The sequence below is a fragment of the Mobula hypostoma genome, chromosome 3, assembly GCF_963921235.1.
Source record: "Mobula hypostoma chromosome 3, sMobHyp1.1, whole genome shotgun sequence".
Taxonomy (NCBI): Eukaryota; Metazoa; Chordata; class Chondrichthyes; order Myliobatiformes; family Myliobatidae; genus Mobula; species Mobula hypostoma.
In genome coordinates, this window is record NC_086099.1 from 143947191 (window position 1) to 143965106 (window position 17916).

The 17916-nt window shown below is 39.4% G+C and overlaps 1 protein-coding gene across 1 annotated transcript in view; it reads left to right on the top strand.

Moving 5' to 3' along the window:
- Positions 1–17916, top strand: part of LOC134343570 (collagen alpha-1(XXVIII) chain-like) — a 131689-nt gene that overhangs the window by 39902 nt on the left and 73871 nt on the right. Inside the window, exons 7-9 of the mRNA XM_063042315.1 lie at positions 12461–12505; positions 14807–14833; positions 15904–15948. Of these exons, the coding sequence (XP_062898385.1) occupies positions 12461–12505; positions 14807–14833; positions 15904–15948 (117 nt within the window). The remainder of the gene's footprint in view (positions 1–12460; positions 12506–14806; positions 14834–15903; positions 15949–17916) is intronic.

Here is a 17916-nt window from a genome sequence, read left to right on the forward strand (position 1 = left end):
ATGATCCAAGAAACTGAAGCCTTGCTCCCTGCACCAGCCATGCATTAATCTGCCAAGCAATCCTGTTTCTACCCTCATTGGTGCGTGGCACAGGCTGCAATCCAGAAATTACTACCCGGGGAGATCCTGCCTCTCAGCTTTCTACCCAGCTCTCTAAATTCTGTTTTCAGGACCTCTTTGTTTTTCTTTCCCATGTTATTGGTTCCAATATGTACCAAGGTATCTGGCTGCTCTCCCTCCCTCTCCAAAATGGTGTCGATGTGATCAGAGACATCTCTGACCTTGGCACCAGGGAGGCAACATCCCATCTGGGTGTCCCGTTCATGTCTACAGAATCTCCTGTCTGTTCCCCTGACTAATGAGTCCCCTATCACTATCGCTCCCTTCTTCTCCCTCTTTCCCAGAGGCGTAGGGTTGGGCTTCGAGAGGTGAACAAGACATTGTGACAGCTTCTATTTCCTAGGGGTCACCCTAGGGATCTCGTTACAAGTTGCCAGCAAGCTGACTGAAGAGAATGTAGATATATAAATATATATATTTGATTAAGCACTATTGTTCCTTTAAATAATTATCATGATACATGAGAGCTTCACTTAAAGTAAATATGAAGGTACACCCATATTTCGGGCTCTGTGTCTTTCAAGTTAATTTAACGTTTTGAAGTTACAAAACATATGGTATTTTTTTTAAACTAACTTGACATGGCTACCAATCTGTTGCAGCGAGACGTTCAAAATAAAATAAAATGTGGAGACAGCAACTTCAAAACAGAGCAGCACGCGTCTTTGGAAGGGGCGATGCAATTGAGTTTTCTTTTTTTAAAAAAAGGCCGTAAATGGAAGAATTCAGGGTTCTTAAACTGTGAGTACCAGGTGATACTAATTATTAAGAAAAATCAGAAATGGCTGCATATATTGGAAGGATTGCTGAGTTTGATAAAATAATGGGTAATTGTGTCATGTATGCTGAACTATTAGAACAGTAATTTGCAGCAAATGAAGTACCCGAAAAGAAGCAAATGGCAATTTTGCTGAGTTCATTAGGTTTATGACATATACGTAGTTTGCTTCACAGTTTGACTGCACCAACCAAACCACCAGAAATGAGTTTTTCTACTATTGTAAAAGTGATGCAGGAACACTTCAAACCAAAGCTATTCTTAATTGCAGAAAGCTTTAGGTTTCATAAATAGAATCGAAAAGAAAGTGAGTCCATTTCAGTGTATGTGGCTGAATTGAAGAGATTTTCTGAGCATTGTGCAGGATAGTTTTTTTGCAGCAATACACAGAGGTACCAACTAGAGAAGGGGAAGTGTTGGATCTTCTGTTAGGGAATGAGATAGGTCAGGTGACGGAGGTATGTGTTGGGGAGCACTTCGGGTCCAGTGATCACAATGCCATTAGTTTCAATATAATTATGGAGAAGGATAGGACTGGAACCAGGGTTGAGATTTTTGATTGGAGAAAGGCTAACCTTGAGGAGATGCGAAAGGATTTAGTAGGAGTGGATTGGGATAATTTGTTTTATGGGAAGGATGTAATAGAGAAATGGAGGTCATTTAAAGGTGAAATTTTGAGGATACAGTATCTTTATGTTCCTGTTAGGTTGAAAGGAAAGGTTAAAAGTTTGAGAGAGCCATGGTTTTCAAGGGATATTGGAAACTTGGTTTGGAAAAAAAGAGATCTACAATAAATATAGGAAGCATGGAGTAAATGAGGTGCTCGAGGAATATAAAGAATGTAAAAAGAATCTTAAGAAAGAGATTAGAAAAGCTAAAAGAAGATATGAGATTGCTTTGGAAAGTAAGGTGAAAATAAATCCAAAGGGCTTCTACAGCTATATTAATAGCAAAAGGATAGTGAGGGATAAAATTGGTCCCTTAGAGAATCAAAGTGGACAGCTATATGTGGAGCCAAAAGAGATGGGGGAGATCTTGAATAATTTCTTTTCTTCGGTATTCACTAAGGAGAAGGATATTGAATTGTGTAAGGTAAAGGAAACAAGTAGGGTGGTTATGGAAACTATGATGATTAAAGAAGAGGAAGTTCTGCTGCTTTTAAGGAATATAAAAGTGGATAAGTCTCCGGGTCCTGACAGGATATTCCCTAGGACCTTGAGGGAAATTAGTGTGGAAATAGCAAGGACTCTGACAGAAATATTTCAAATGTCATTAGAAACGGGGATGGTGCCAGAGGATTGGTGTATTGCTCATGTGGTTCCATTGTTTAAAAAGAGTCCTAAGAGTAAACTTAGCAATTATCGCCCTGTAAGTTTGACGTCAGTGGTGGGTAAATTAATGGAAAGTATTCTTAGAGATGGTATATATAATTATCTGGATAGACAGGGTCTGATTAGGAACAGTCAACACGGATTTGTACATGGAAGGTCATGTTTGACAAATCTTTATTGAATTTTTTGAAAGGGTTACTGGGAAAATTGATGAGGGTAAAGCGGTGGATGTTGTCTATTTGGACTTCAGTAACGCCTTTGACAAGGTTCCACGTGGAAGGTTAGTTAGGAAGGTTCAACCGTTAGGTATTAATATTGAAGTAGTAAAATGGATTCAACAGTGGCTGGATGGGAGATGTCAGAGAATAGTGGTGGATAACTGTTTGTCAGGTTGGAGGCCAGTGACTAGTGGTGTGCCTCAGGGATCTGTACTGGGTCCAATATTGTTTGTCATATATATTAATGATCTGGATGATGGGGTGGTAAATTTTTTTAGTAAGTATGCAGATGATACTAAGATAGGTGGCGTTGTGGATAATGAAGTAGGTTTTCAAAGCTTGCAGAGAGATTTGGGCCAGTTAGAAGAATGGGCTGAAAGATGGCAGATGGAGTTTAGTGCTGATAAGTGTGAGGTGCTACATTTTGGTAAGACTAATCAAAATAGGACATACATCGTAAATTGTAGGGCATTGAGGAATGCCGTAGAATAGAGGGATCTAGGAATAATGGTACATAGTTCCCTGAAGGTGGAATCTCATGTGGATGGGGTGGTGAAGAAAGCTTTTGGTATGCTGGCCTTTATAAATCACAGCATTGAGTTTAGGAGTTGGGATGTAATGTTAATATTGTACAAGGCATTGGTGAGGCCAAATTTGTAGTATTGTGTACAGGTCTGGTCACCAAATTATAGGAAAGATGTCAACAAAATAGAGAGAGTACAGAGGAGATTTACTAGAATGTTTCCTGGGTTTCAGCACCTAAGTTACAGAGAAAGGTTGAACAAGTTTATTCTTTGGAGCGTAGAAGGTTGAGGGGGACTTGATAGAGGTATTTAAAATTATGAGGGGGATAGATAGAGTTGATGTGGATAGGCTTTTTCCATTGAGAGTAGGGGAGATTCAAACAAGAGGACATGAGTTGACAATTAAGGGGCAAAAGTTTAGGGGTAACACGAGGGGAAACTTCTTTACTCAGAGAGTGGTAGCTGTGTGGAACGAGCTTCCAGTAGAAGTGGTAGAGGCAGGTTTGATTTTATCATTTAAAAAAACAATTGGTTAGCTATATGGACAGGAAAGGAACGGAGAGTTATGGGCTGAGTGCAGGTAGATGGGACTAGGTGAGAGTAAGTGTTCAGCAAAGACTAGAAGGGCCGAGATGGCCTGTTTCTAAGCTGTAATTGTTATATGGTTATATTGTCAGTTTGGTAATGGTCTTAATGATACACTAAGAGATTATTTATTTAGCATTCAAAAACATTCCTTACTGAAGCACAGCTTACATTTCAAAGAGCAATGGAAATCACTATTTCAATGGAAACTGTAGGCAGAGATACATTTGAGTTGCAGTCAGAGCATGATCAAAGTTGCAACGTCTAAACAGAAACCTGCCTGGGTGAACAAATTGTACTACCATTGTGACAGGAGCTCACACCCACCAGATTAATGCAGATTTAAAGGCAAATTATCCTGAAAATGCAACAATGTAGGACATATCGAAGAGCATGTTGGACAGACAAAAATAAATGGACTGCACAGGGAAGAGAAAACGCTTAGAGGTCAAGTTGCAGTTTCAAAAGAGCACTAATCTGTATGCTGCTGATGTAAAATCTGATAATGATGAGCGTGACACGGGTCTGTGTACCCTTGAGATTTACTATGTGAAAATTAACAATAGACAAGCAATATGGCTTACACCAGAAGTAATTGGCAAAGTAATTAAAATGGAATTGGACTTTGGCTCAGCTGTTTCAGTTATTTCAGAAAATGAGTTCGAATGGCATTTCAAAAATACCAAGCCTGAGGATATCCAACTAAGAACTTGCACTGGAGAGAAAATATCTCCTGTGGGAATGACATCCATAACAGTGAAATACGACAACCAACAAACTACACTGAGTTTGTTTGTGGTTAAAAAAATAAGGACAAGCATTGTGGGAGCGTAATTGGCTGAGACTACTACAACTTGATTGGCAATCAATCCACAGGTTGTCTGCTATATCCCCTGCAATGAAGCCATATTAAAGCAAATTAAGAAAGATTCTGAGGGATGCCACAGCAGTGTTCATGGATGGCATTGGAAAACTCAAACCTATCAAAGATAAAATAACATAAAATGAAAATGCCACACCCAAGTTTTGCAAAAGCCCATCCAGTTCCTTACATCCATGATAAAGTAGCCAGCACGCTAGATTGCATGGAGGCTGAAGGAATTCTATCCAAGGTTGAGTGGAGCCCATAGGCAATGCCAGTGGTCCCAGTAGCCAAGAAGAATGGGTCTGTCAGGATCTGTGGTGATTTAAGGTCACCATCAACCCAGAACTGAAAGTAGATCAATACCCTCTGTCCAGGATAGAGTACATCTTTGAAAATCTATCTGGAAGAAGACACTTCATCAAAGTGTACTTAGCTGAGGCCTACATGAAATTGGAGATGGAAGTGTTCAAAGTGTTTCTCACCATAAGCATTCACAAAAGGCTTTATCGCTATAATAGGCTTATTTTTGGAGTGACATCTGCACCTGCATTCTAGCAGAAAGCTATAGACTGGGCGCTATAAGGCGCCCAGACACTCAGTATTAGCTGCATGACATCATTGTTACTGGCAAGGGTGACAAGTAACATCTCCAAAATGTCAAGACGGTATTAAAAAGTTAGAAGATTTATGGGCTCAGAGAATGAGACAGTAAGTGTGAATTCTCTAAGCCAAACATTACTTGTGGTCACACAATTGGTGCATAAGGATTATGTAAGTATGCTGAGAAAATTCAAGCAGTGGTGAATGCCCCAAGGCCAAAGGATGTGTCACAGTTATGGTCCTTATTAGGATATGTCAATTACTACAACAGGTTCTTGCCAAACCTGGCTACTGTGCTCCACCCCTTGAACTCATTACTACAGGTTGTGAAGAAATGGCAACAGCCAAAGCAGTGTGACGTGGCTTTCATAAAGGTGAAGGAAATGATGATATCAGACACTATACTCCACATTATGATTCACACTGCCCAGTGAAGCTTGCCTGTGATGCCTCACTTTCTGGCATAGTGCAGTCGTGTTACGCGGTGAGTGATGTGAATATCCCTAGCCTTTGCATCATGTACCCTGACCTCTGCAGAGAAAAATTACACCCAGATTGACAGAAAGACCTTTCGTCTGGTTTGGGGTGAATAATGTTTCAACCATCTGAGGGAGTTTATCCTCATTACTGATCATCAACTACTAGTGTTCATTTTTAATCCACCAAAGGTGTTCCACTGACAGCAACAGCATGAGTGCAGAGATGGGCTGTTTCTTGGAGGACATAATTACAAGTTTGAATTCAAGAGGATGACTAATCATGGGAGTGCAGAGGGATTGTCCCATTTACCCTTGGAAAAGGTAGAACAGGAAAAATTTAAAGAGAAAGACACTCCTCTTAATTTATTCTCCCTATGCAAATTGGAAGTCTCCCTAATACGGCAGAGGTGATCCAAAGGGAAACCAGAAAAGGCAACACACTGTCTCAGGTCTACATGGCCACCGAAAATGGCAATAGCAATCCTGCTTCCCCCATTTTTACCAGTGCTGGGATGAAGATGCCCTTGCCTTCTGTGGGGATTGAGGTTTGTTGTATTATCCAAGCTGAGAGCTAAAGTATTGGGGGAGCTAAATGCTGGTCATCCAGCCATGGTTCTATGCTTTTTCTAGTGGCCTAGGATAGATGAACAGATCGAGCAGCTTGCCATGAACCGTACGGGATACCAGGATGTCCAGAAGATGCCAAGGGCTGCACCTTGCCATCATTGGGAATGGCCTACATTACTGTGGATTTTGCCAGGCCATTCATGGGCACAGATTTCTTGGTCGTCGTGGATGCAGCTATAAAGTGGTCAAAAGTGTTCCTAATAGCTCCACTACAGTGCCACACACTGATGATCTATTGAGAAGTCCCTTTGCAAGGACTGGTGTTCCAGACCACCTAATCAGAGACAATGGACCACAGTTTATGGTGGAACAGTTTCAATCATCCCTAAAAATGAATGGAATACGGCATATCACATCTGCACCATACCACCCAGCTAGGAACAGCTTGGCGGAAAGGTTTGTCCAGAGTCTAAAGAATGCACTGCGAGCAACGTCAACAGAACACATTGCACTAACTCTGAACCAGAAGCACACCACTTTCCTCTTTGCATATCGTAATCTCCACACACTCCACAACTAACAACTCACCAGCTATGCTGCTCCTGGGTCATCCCTTGCACTCACACTTGGATCTCCTCAAACCCAATCTCGGAAAGAGGATGCAGGACAAACAGCTGGGACAAATTGAAGGCTTCTCAAACAAGGAAGTTCAATGTTCCACTCCTGAACAAACAGTTCTAGCGAGGGACTACAGAGATGATCAAAACTGGGTGCCAGAACTGGACCACTCTCCTACACAGTGGAGATTGAGACTGGTATAATCTGGAAAAGACACACCGGTCAGTTGAAAGCAGATTCAACTGATAGAGAAGAAATTTGGCCACAGTTATCAGAACCACTTCCTGCAGTCTCGTCAACTTCTACAATCACCACGGAGGAGGCCCAGAACCTGAGATTGTTTCACAGCCATCAGTCTCACCTGCCAAGCAGTAATCCCTCTTTTCAGGAAAGAAGTTATCCCACAAGAATAAGAAATCCTCCACAGTGGTTAAGTCTTTAAGCCTGAATGGGACTTTACCTATTTACCATCTGTATATCTGTATATAGTAGTTGTATTTCGTGTATCTAGTTGAGATGCATACTACATTGTTGGAGGAGTTTTGTGTACTTAGTGTTTCAGTTGTGTTTGAGTAATCATGTGTGTATATATATCGTATAATTAAGCATTATTGTTCCTTTAAATAATTATGGGTTATATGTAAAACTAAGTTAATTGCATACGTTATCCCACTACCGCATGATACGTACACGCCTCACTTAAACTTGAAGTTCCACTTGTATTTCAGACTCCCCACATCTTTTTTTTTGAATTAATTTAATGTTTTGAAGTTACAAAACATAACATCCATCAAATCTGAAGATGTGAAAGCTCTTCAAGATTTGTTGTTTTCTTTTACAGTCTAAGACTTGGAGGCTATTGCAGTGCCATAGAAGAAGTGCAGTACATGTATGAGCTGGATATGCCTGCCAAAATGTTGACTGTTATAAAGAAACTACCCTATATGCTTAGGGATAGATAGAGAACGGTGGCCTGTGAACTACAAGAGAGACACTACCATAGGACTACTTTCACTGACCTTGTTAATTTTATTGAAATTACTATCCACCTGGTGTTTGGGCATAAACAGGATGCTACATCACCTGCAATAAGCAAAGGTGTGAACAAAACTAAGTCACAGGTTCATTCTAGAGCTCAGGGAAGCAGCTTTGCCATGGTGAGAAGTAGAGTTAAAACTGAACCTGGAACTCATGGAAAGAAAATTGTCTCATCAGACAAAAGGGTTTGGCTGTTCTGTGGGGTGAACACAGACTGGATTTGTGTACTCAACTGGAAGTTAGGGCTCATATTGAGAAGATTGTTTTCCTAAAGGAAAATGGTGTCTGGAAATAACTCAGAACACATATAGTTCATGTGGTTGATGGTTGTGTTGAGTTGTTCTCTGATCTTGGCAATCCATTTGCAAACGTTTCTTCACCAGATGAGGAAACATCATCAGTGCGCTGCTTGTTTGTGGTGAGTCCTCTGAATCCTTGGTCTTTATACACTTATCGACCAGCTGACTGGTTGTCATTAAGGAAACTCAGTTGTGACGTAGGAAAGGGGGTTTCAATGCTAATTGGCTGTGTGGCAAAGTCTGTGCATTGTGATCTGGAATTCTGTCCACATTGGCTTATAAAAAAGTCTATGTGTCAGTTTACAGAGTTGTTTGTGGAAAACAATGCTTCTAGGAATTCTGCTTGTGTGTTTGCTTGTGCCATGACTTTCACTGATTCCCAGTTGAATTTAAACCATAGAAACCATGGAAACTACAGCACAGAAACAGGCCTTTTGGCCCTTCTTGGCTGTGCCGAACCATTTTCTGCCTAGTCCCACTGACCTATAGAAACCATAGAAACTACAGCACAGAAACAGGCCTTTATGCCCCTTTTGATCTTGGGTAGAGACAGGAGAGAGCTGGTCATGACACTTTACAGCCAGCTGATGTTCATTGATCCTTTTGGATAGTTTTCACCCACTTCAGCTGATTGTAATATTTGCTGCAGTGCCTACATTGGATTTTGTAGACCACATTGGCCTTGTCCAGAAGCTTGGTTTGTTCTTTTTGTCTGCAGAGTACTTTCCTCAATGTTGCTGTTTGGCTTATGCGTGACTGAAATTGTATATTCATGGAGAAGTCAGGCTGTCATTGCCAAGACATTTGGAATGCGTGGAAGGCCTACCCTTCTGGGTGCATCTTGGTTGGTGTGTTGTTGACTTTGTAGGCATCTTCATATGAATTTACATGGGTATCAGTTCCATGTGAATACCTTGTACGGACGTTTCTCCTCTTATCCTTCAGTTCTGTCATGCTGTACTGTGTCTTTGATCTTCAGAACAAAGTTTGATCCAACTCTTCTTGTGTGCATTTGGGTGGTTACTGTGATTGTTTAGGATCTGATCTGTCTGTGTCCTCTGTGTCTCCAAAGTGCCATCTGTGTTTCTACAGAAAAGCATGTCCAAGAATGCCAGTTTCCCCTCAATTTTTGTTTCCATCATGAACCCAATATCGTTGAACACATTGTTGATTAGTTTATGAAGTTCTTTGGCTGATTGTGTAATGGACACATCACCAAAGATTGCAGGAAGTGTCTTTCATGCAAGGTATGCAGTTATCCCAAAGGAAAGGGGAGCAGAACTAGAACAAGCCGTGAAATAATCAGGCACAGCAGTGAGTCATGCCCTGGTACTTAATGGCCTTGCAGGGGTTGGTGATCATGATTGTAAACCTCCCATAGTTCCAGTACAAGTGAAGTCTCAGAAGCATAACAAGACAGTGGTTACTTACGCTTTCGTAGATTAAGGGAGTACAGCACAGTGGGTCTCATGAACAAGTTCAAACTTGTCCTTGTTTGAATGTGATCCAATTACATTTGTCTTTGCTCGTATTTGTTTTACATGAAGTACTGAAGAGTCAAATGATTTTATTGTTGAGGGGAGCGTCACGTGATGACGTAGGATTGAGACGTGTAATTCCAGCTCTCCTGTAAAAAATCAGGAAAGTACCGTTTAAACAAAGTAAAGTTAATAAATACTTTCCGAAAACTACTTATAAACTTCGTAAGATTACTCTATGATATGCCTCGTAAACCGCAACAGAAGAAGTCTGTTGTTGTGAAGTCGCCGCGAGATGGGAAGCAAAAAGGGCCTACTGCAGCGATGGAGCCTTGGACTCAGGTTGGATCTCCTTCAGAGGAGACGCATTTTATCTCTGGCGTAGAAGGACAGGGAGCAATGGCGGCGGTAGCAGTCTCTCGGAAGAAGATGCCGGAAATGCGCATGCGCAAAGAAGTACGCATGCACAAATCGACACAACTTAAACTACAAGAACCGATGGCCACTGCAACTGAAAGTAACTCAGAGTCAGAATTGGATACCGCAGAGAATACAGATGAAGAAGAGGAGGAAGAATTGGAAGAGACTGGAAGTAAAGGAGACGACGGAGACATAAGAGAGGATTTATTGCAATTAACGGCTGAACTAAGAAAATTAAGAACAGAGCTTAGAGACGTGAAGATGTGCTATGATAAAGCTATGAAAAGACAGGATAAAATGGATAAGAGACTTCAGAAGATGGAAAGAACAATGGAGTATATTAACGATAGAGTGGAATAAACAGAAAATAATGTGCTTGTCTGGAACACGGAAAGGAATCGACTCTTGGAGAAAGTGGACGTGTTGGAAAATTTTAGTAGATGTAATAATATTAAAATTGTTGGTCTTAAAGAAGGTATAGAGGGAGATAATCTAATAGAATTTTTTCAAAAATGGATCCTGAAAACTTTGCAAATGAAAGAGGAAGACCGATCAATTGAAATTGAGTAGGTACATAGAGCTCTAAGACCAAAACCACAAGATGACCAATATCCACGATCAATTTTAATAAAATTCTTAAGATTTCAAGACAAAGAAAGGAGTCTACAGGCGGCTGCCCAAGCTGCCAAGAAGAGAAAAGGACCACTGATGATAGAAGGGAACAAAATTTTTTTCTACCCTGATATAAGTTATGAACTTTTGAAGAGAAGGAAGAAATTTAATCCAGTGAAAAAAGCCCTATGGGATCACGGTTATCAATTTATATTGCGTTATCCTGCAACCTTGAAGATTTTTTTGGCTGGTGGAGAAAAAAGATTTTTTGACGATTACCGGAAAGTGGAGGAGTTTGTGCGAGATTCTTTGAATATTCACCAGATACAAGAACAAACCTAGGGGAGCAAGATGGATTGAAGATGAAGACTGGATCAAGGATTAGGCCTGTTGGATTTTTAGGCGGATGAATATATAAATATATTATTAATTATATGAGGGAGGGGAAGAAGGGTTAAAATTTGAGGAATATTAGCTGGGAATAATAACATTAATTTTTTTCTATATATATATATATAATTTTTTGTTACGGGGGAGCTGGAAGAAACACTGACCAATCGCAACGTTATTCATGTGTGCAAGTGTGGCAATAGCCACGACCCGCACAATGGAGGGGGGGTAGTGTTGTGTACCTTTTCATTCACAACATTAGTGGGGGGGTATTTTGTTTTTTCTTTTTTGGTATCTTATCTTTTTTTTCTTTTTGCCTGGATGATTGGGAGGGAAACACATAGCAACATGCTGAAGTTCAAAGAGATTCCCCAGGGAACTATGAGAGTTGAGAAGCTAAGTAATGTTTTAGATTTTAAGAGATAAATATGAAACATTTTTGAATATTTGGAGCCCTTATTTACAGCTCCGATGATAAAGATCTTGGTTCCTTGGGGAAAGTAACAAACATATATTCAATTTATTTTTAATCCCATGGAGCATGTGCAAACCTTCCAATATTCAGGTGGTTCTTTTTTTTTTCTTTTCTCTTTAGGTAGGAGTATATAACGGGGGGGAGGGTTAAGGGGAGGGCGGAGGGTAGATATTATTTTCTCATGTATTTACTTTGAAAACTCAATAAAAATTATATTAAAAAATGATTTTATTGTTGGCTTGTATCAAAGGTTTAAACATATTTTTTCGATTTGGAATTCAGTTAGTTGGAAGCCGTCATACAGTGTGATACTCCCTCACCTAGCCTCTCAGCATCTTCTAGTTTGCTTTCAACTAGTCACTACAGTTGGGCTTTCCTTGGCATTATACAGTATCTTATGTGCTGGGCCCAGGACATATCATTGATATATTAACACCCAGGAATTTAAGGAGCCCATCCCTCTCCAGGTTTTTTTTTTACGAGGTCAAGACTCAACCCAGGCACAGATGGAGAGCGTGCAAAGGAGCAGGCCAGATACAAACTTGGGACCTCTCGCCCCAAAGTCTAGCACTGATGCCATTACGCCACCAGCTGGCAGAAGTGAAATAGGGGAATAGTTAATATATAGTAAAAATCACCCTTAAAATAAGTGAATTTTTTTTGGAGAGCAGTTAAGAGAGAAAACAATTTAATGTGGATAAAGAAGAATTCAAGTTTGGTGGATTATTTGTTTGGTGGGGTTGTGAGTTGAGGAAAGTCGAATAAGGCTAATGAAGATCATAGAGAATTGATTGGTCACATGTACAAGACACATTAAATGTTTACCTTTTATCTAAGTAAATTTAGCCAATTAGTATCATACTTTATCCCACCTGAAACAGGTAATTGAATTTCTTCTGGTATCTATTTCTGTATTTAACTATGATTTATACCGCTATTTAATTTCATTAATTCTGAGCAATATTACATTATCCAAACATGTGGCTAAATGTTTAAAATTAAAAATCTGATTTTAAAACGATGAAAATATGTCAGACTGTTACTTTTGATTCTTTGTTATTAGGGATCACGAGGTTTAAAAGGAGAGCCTGGAATTCCTGGTGAAAAGGTGAGTTCACTTTTGATTTAGTATTGCTTTGGTAAAAGTGTATAAATGATTGGATGTTTGTTTTGTTTACTGGAACTTGTATATCTTTACATCAACGTGAAAGGTTAAACAAATCTGCTGCTGTTTGAGCTGATTCAGTCTCATATCATAACTGTAAAACCTCAGTCCAGATTATCCAAGAACACTTGGCAAGATGCTGTTATTTTTAAAACGTTAGCATAAAGACAATTTACCTTTGCTTCATTAATAACATTGTTCTACAATTATTAAATGTAGAGCCATATGAGGGTGTCAGCACAACTTAAATTGGCCAGCACCAAGCTATATCCATCTGAATGCTGAGAGCTGCAGCAGTGAATTATTGGTTCGCAATTAATCCTGTCTGTTATTTTCCTTCTGGGTAAATATTTCACAACCTGGATGGAAGATTTCAGCTCCAGCCTAAATTTATCATTAGATTTTGGTTTAAAACTCATTAATTTTCATCAAAAGAATCAGACACTTTATTTCTTCCTGTCAGCTTGATCCACTTGTCTGTATCCTAAGGTCTTTGTTCCTGTTATGCATTCATTTTATATTAGTCTCTAAAGAAAATAACTATTACCAAAACCAAGCCTTGCAACCCCAAGAGCTTGTGTCAAATTCAATAAAGTTATGGCTTAATTGCTATACCTAATTGTTTTCTTCATTTTATCTTGATTCCTCTCTCCATTCCTTTATCTCTCTCCTTGAGCTACTTCCCCAAGGCTCCTGCATTCCATATGCAATTTCTCTAACTAACAAAGAACCTTCATTCTATTCACCCAAAACAACATGATCTCCCTTGTCAGGCCTACTTAGGAAGGCTCCTTCCAGTCTCCTCTCAGGAGTCACCTGCCACTCATCACCTGCAACCTATTTAAACCCACCTCTTATACACAGTACCTGATTCACGCATTGAACCAGCCAACCTCAACCAGTTGCCTCTGGTCTTCAGTTGCCTGGTTGCCTTTGGTTTTATTGCCTGTTGTGTTTCATTTCATAACCCCCCGTGGCTTATTATTTTGCAGTTTATTATTAAAGTTATCGCTCAGTGCTAAATCATCTTCACCTCTCTACTTTTGGGTCAAGCTTGCTTTCCATTCCCTGACAAGATGAGTGAACCAGCAATTGACCCATCAGAGTTAGCTTGCCTAGAACAGACCTGCCAAATCAACCCATGACTGGCTTGCTGAGCAATTCAACTTCATCTCCCACCGATCTGGCTCTAAGAACACTGAGGTGGATGCTCTGTCATGATAGTCTGACCCAGGTGAAATGGAGATCAGCTCACAGCCCATCGTAGCATCCTTGCAGATCCTCATCTGATCATCTGGGATCTTGAGAACCAGATTTGCCAGGCCCTACGGCATGAGTCTGCTCCAGCTAACACGACTGACGTGTACAAGCTGGTGGCCGTGAGCTCTGAGGCATTCCCAAGGGCCCACTCTTCACCCCTCTCTGGCCATCTAGGTGCACAATGGACTTCGAATTTTCTTACGCCAGTTTTGGTGGCCCACAGTGATTGCAGATACACACCAGTTCATCACTGTCTGCCGTCAATGTGCCCAGTCCCGTTCCTCCAAACAGAGGCCTTCTTGGCTCTTGCGGCCCCATACGGTCCTCTGACACAGGTAGTCCCATATCACCATGGATTTCATTAGAGGTTTGCCACCTTCTGATGGGTCCACGACGGTCATGACAGTGGTAGACCGGTTCTCCAAGGTGGACCACATCATTGCTCTCCACAAACTTCCATCAGTTGCTGAGATGGCAGATCTGGTTCTTTAACGTGTAGAAAGGTGAGAGGTGGTGAAGCAATGGAGAAAGTCCTCCACTTGCTGATTGCCTCTTTCTGACTGCCAGTTGGTCTGTGCTGATAGCCAGAGGACAAACTCACTGAGGTGCAGAGGAGTGAGCATAAGGCTCGTCAGAAGTAGGAGACAGATTTTAGGCTCTGAAGGAAACTGTGGAGGCAAACTACATGTTCTGCTCTGAGCCAAACTGGCAGACAGGAAGCGATGAAAAGAGAAATTTTCATTCCTCAAATGCACTTAGAGCAGTCCCTGCGTTATCACAACTGGTATTCCTTCTGTACTGATCACCAGTCCAATACCTTTCCATACCTTCTTCATACGTCCCCTTTGTGTTCGCAACTGGAATTTGTCAAATAGCAATAACCATAATTCATGGATTTGTAACGCATGAATATTAGAACTGATCTTGAAAATGCTATGGTACTCTTTGACAGATTATTGTAAATATTTTTTGTATTTCCAACAGGGCAGAGCTGGGTTCAAAGGAAACAAGGTAGATAATACTTCCATTAATTTCAAGTGTGCAATGCTTTACTCTGAATACAGAGTCTTCCTGTTTATTGGTTTGTTCGCATGGATCTTCAAAACTCTGCAGCAACAAAGCAATTAACTTGATCTGCTAACAATCAGGAGGGGAGGTAAAAGCTTGTGTACTGTATCAACATTATTCACTTTGGAGATATAGAAGTGACCTATTTCAGGAATGAATAGGTAGATATTGATTTGCTGATCATTCTGTTACATGTATGGGGATCTCTCCTCCACAAAAGGTGCTGCATGAAGTTCAAAGAACATGGGTGAAAGTTATAAAGAAATATTTTAGTAGAATATGAAGTATTTTCTATTAAATTTCACTTGAAGTAGGAGTAACCTCTTATTGGTTGATAGCAGGAGGAAGTGGACTATTTAAGGAGGGAAATCTCATTTAAATTAAACTACTGGAGGAGAATTCATGGACACTCACATGAATGTCTAGCAAACTCCCAAAGGAGATGTGGAAGAAAATTAGATTCCTGAAAATTATATTTCAGAAATCTGCTGAATTGTCAATATCTCTCAGAAAATTACATCAAAATAGGCTTTACAAAGAAGAAAGCAGATAGTGGGGCAGAATAATAAATATGCTTAAAATTCTGAAATGATTTGACAAAGTATGTGGAAACAGATTGCTTTTCACTATAAAGAAGTATAGATTCAATAATCATAGACATTGGACTAAATGTAAGAAATTCTGAATGGAAATCAGAATAAGATATTTGTGTGGAGAGAAATGAAAGTTGTGTTGGTGAATTCCGGGGTTCCATGGCTGAGTAAAAGATGTGGTTCACAGAGGAATTTAATCTTACAAAACTGAGTGAAATAAATGCTAGATTTGTTGGTAGCTAGTTTCTATGTTTATTTTGAATATTTAATTTAAAAATAAACCTTCAACCTTTGAAATAATGAACAACAATGAAAACTAAGGTTATTCAATTGTTCAAAGAGATAAATATTGGCTGGCTTAACATTGTATTCACATTTTCAAATTGTAGCTCCTTTTTATTATTATTATTCCCTGTGCAGGGTTCGAAAGGAAAATGTGGGCTCCCGGGAGTAAAAGGTGAAAGTGTAGGTATCTTTCTACGTAGCTGTGATATCTTTTGAAATTTTTTTTAACCTATTTTCTTTATTAAAAGTTAAGAGCTTGCATTCAAAAAGTGCCGGCCACAACAGCAATATTGAGTTTCTGTACTGTAATTTCTATAACTCAACAATTTTTCTGTAACTTTGATTACACGTATGAAACTTAATTTACCCTTTGTCTCTCCTCACTCCCTTCACCATCCCCCATCCTTTCCTTGAAGCAATATGCCAACAGGTCCCAGTTCCAAATATATGATCAAAGCACCTTCCTTGGGAATGACTGAGAATAGGAATTCGTGGTATGGGAATAATTGAGTAAAATTCACATTTTTTGCCGTACCTTTTCTCAGCCCAAATCAGATTCTTTAAGTAACTGACCATTATTTACACAGTCTAACTCAGAAGCCAATGGGAAAATAATTCTATCAGTTGCCATTAAAGTGCCATGTAAATTAAATTTGGGCAGTCATAATCAAAATCTAAGTTCCAAAATTCATTTTTTTCTAATTTATCACTAGTTATGACCATATTTATAATCATTCTCAGAAGAATCACAGGATAGCTGATGCATAAATTGAAAACTAATATAATAAAGATTATCTTTCTAACATTGAGCTGGAAGTAGATTTTTTTTGGGTGGAATATAGAGAATGATGCTAAATAATGCTATAACTGAGTGCCTAAGAGTGGAAAAATATTCTGTATCTCTGATGGCATCCCTTATTTAAAAGAGCACTTCAATCAAGTATTGATGGTACTCCAATACTCAACCAAAATCACTAAAAATAATACAGCTGCATAGCTATGCAGCTATGTGTTTTGTACACATACTGTAACAGTGACTATGCAGGAAAGATATTGTGGAACACATTTGTATGTCCCCTATTCAAAAGATACAGTAGAAATATATCTGGTTCTTAACCAAAGTCTAAAATTTGTTTTAAGGAAGGTGTTTTTCTCTAATTGTTTTAAAACTAATGCCCTATAATTATTTCATGATTTTAACCAGTTCTTAGATCTATTATCTCGTTATAATATCTCAATAATTTATCTGATTGCTCTCTTTTGAAGCAACTTGGGACTGTTTACTAGAGTAGTGCATTCTGAATCAATTAGCTTAAGTTTCATGGAAATAGTTAAACAGTATAAAAAGCACAAACTGAGTAACAAATTCTGTATTTAAATGAAATTCAGAACAAATTAGAATACTGCCTATAGTACTACAGTGCTATAAAACTATATTAGCTCCTAATAGTTATTGACAGAAGAACAAAATTCGCATTATCTAGTGCAGATAATGGACTGCCTCATACAATGCTATCGAAGATTCTGTCTTCCAAATCTTCATTTTCATTGTAACATTTACGATGATTGTCGATACCTTCAGATTCTTCATAGTCGCTAACTTGTTGAAGTAGTGAAATAGTTAAATTTTCACTCCTGGCCTTTTTTAGCATCTTCGGGCCTGAATGCTGGAAACCACAGTGAGCAAAACAATTCCAATTGTCTTACTACTTATTTCAAGCCGACAATCAGTGACAAAAATAATCACTGCTTTCTGAGCACATACTGATGCAACTGATGTTATTTAGAAACTGTTCGCTGTAAGCAATGCATAATGTTTAATAGCCACACATGCATGCAACTGACACTAGTTAGAAACTGTTCGGCAACAGTCTCCTGTCCAAATTAAGTGGCAGTGTTCCAGATAATGAAGGGAATTCTCAAATAGTTATTGTTCTTTGAGTCCTCCCAATTAAACGGCTGCTCCAAGTAACCGATGACCCAATTTACTGGGGCGGGGGGTGTACATGCACACAAAACTCTTCAAAGGACTGTTTGCATTAATAAAATTGAGACTAACTCCTAGAATGTATTTCTAGAATGTTTAGATGTAAAAACAGGTCTATCCTGGTATTTGATTTTTGAGATTTTCAGTAATTAGTTGCTTGA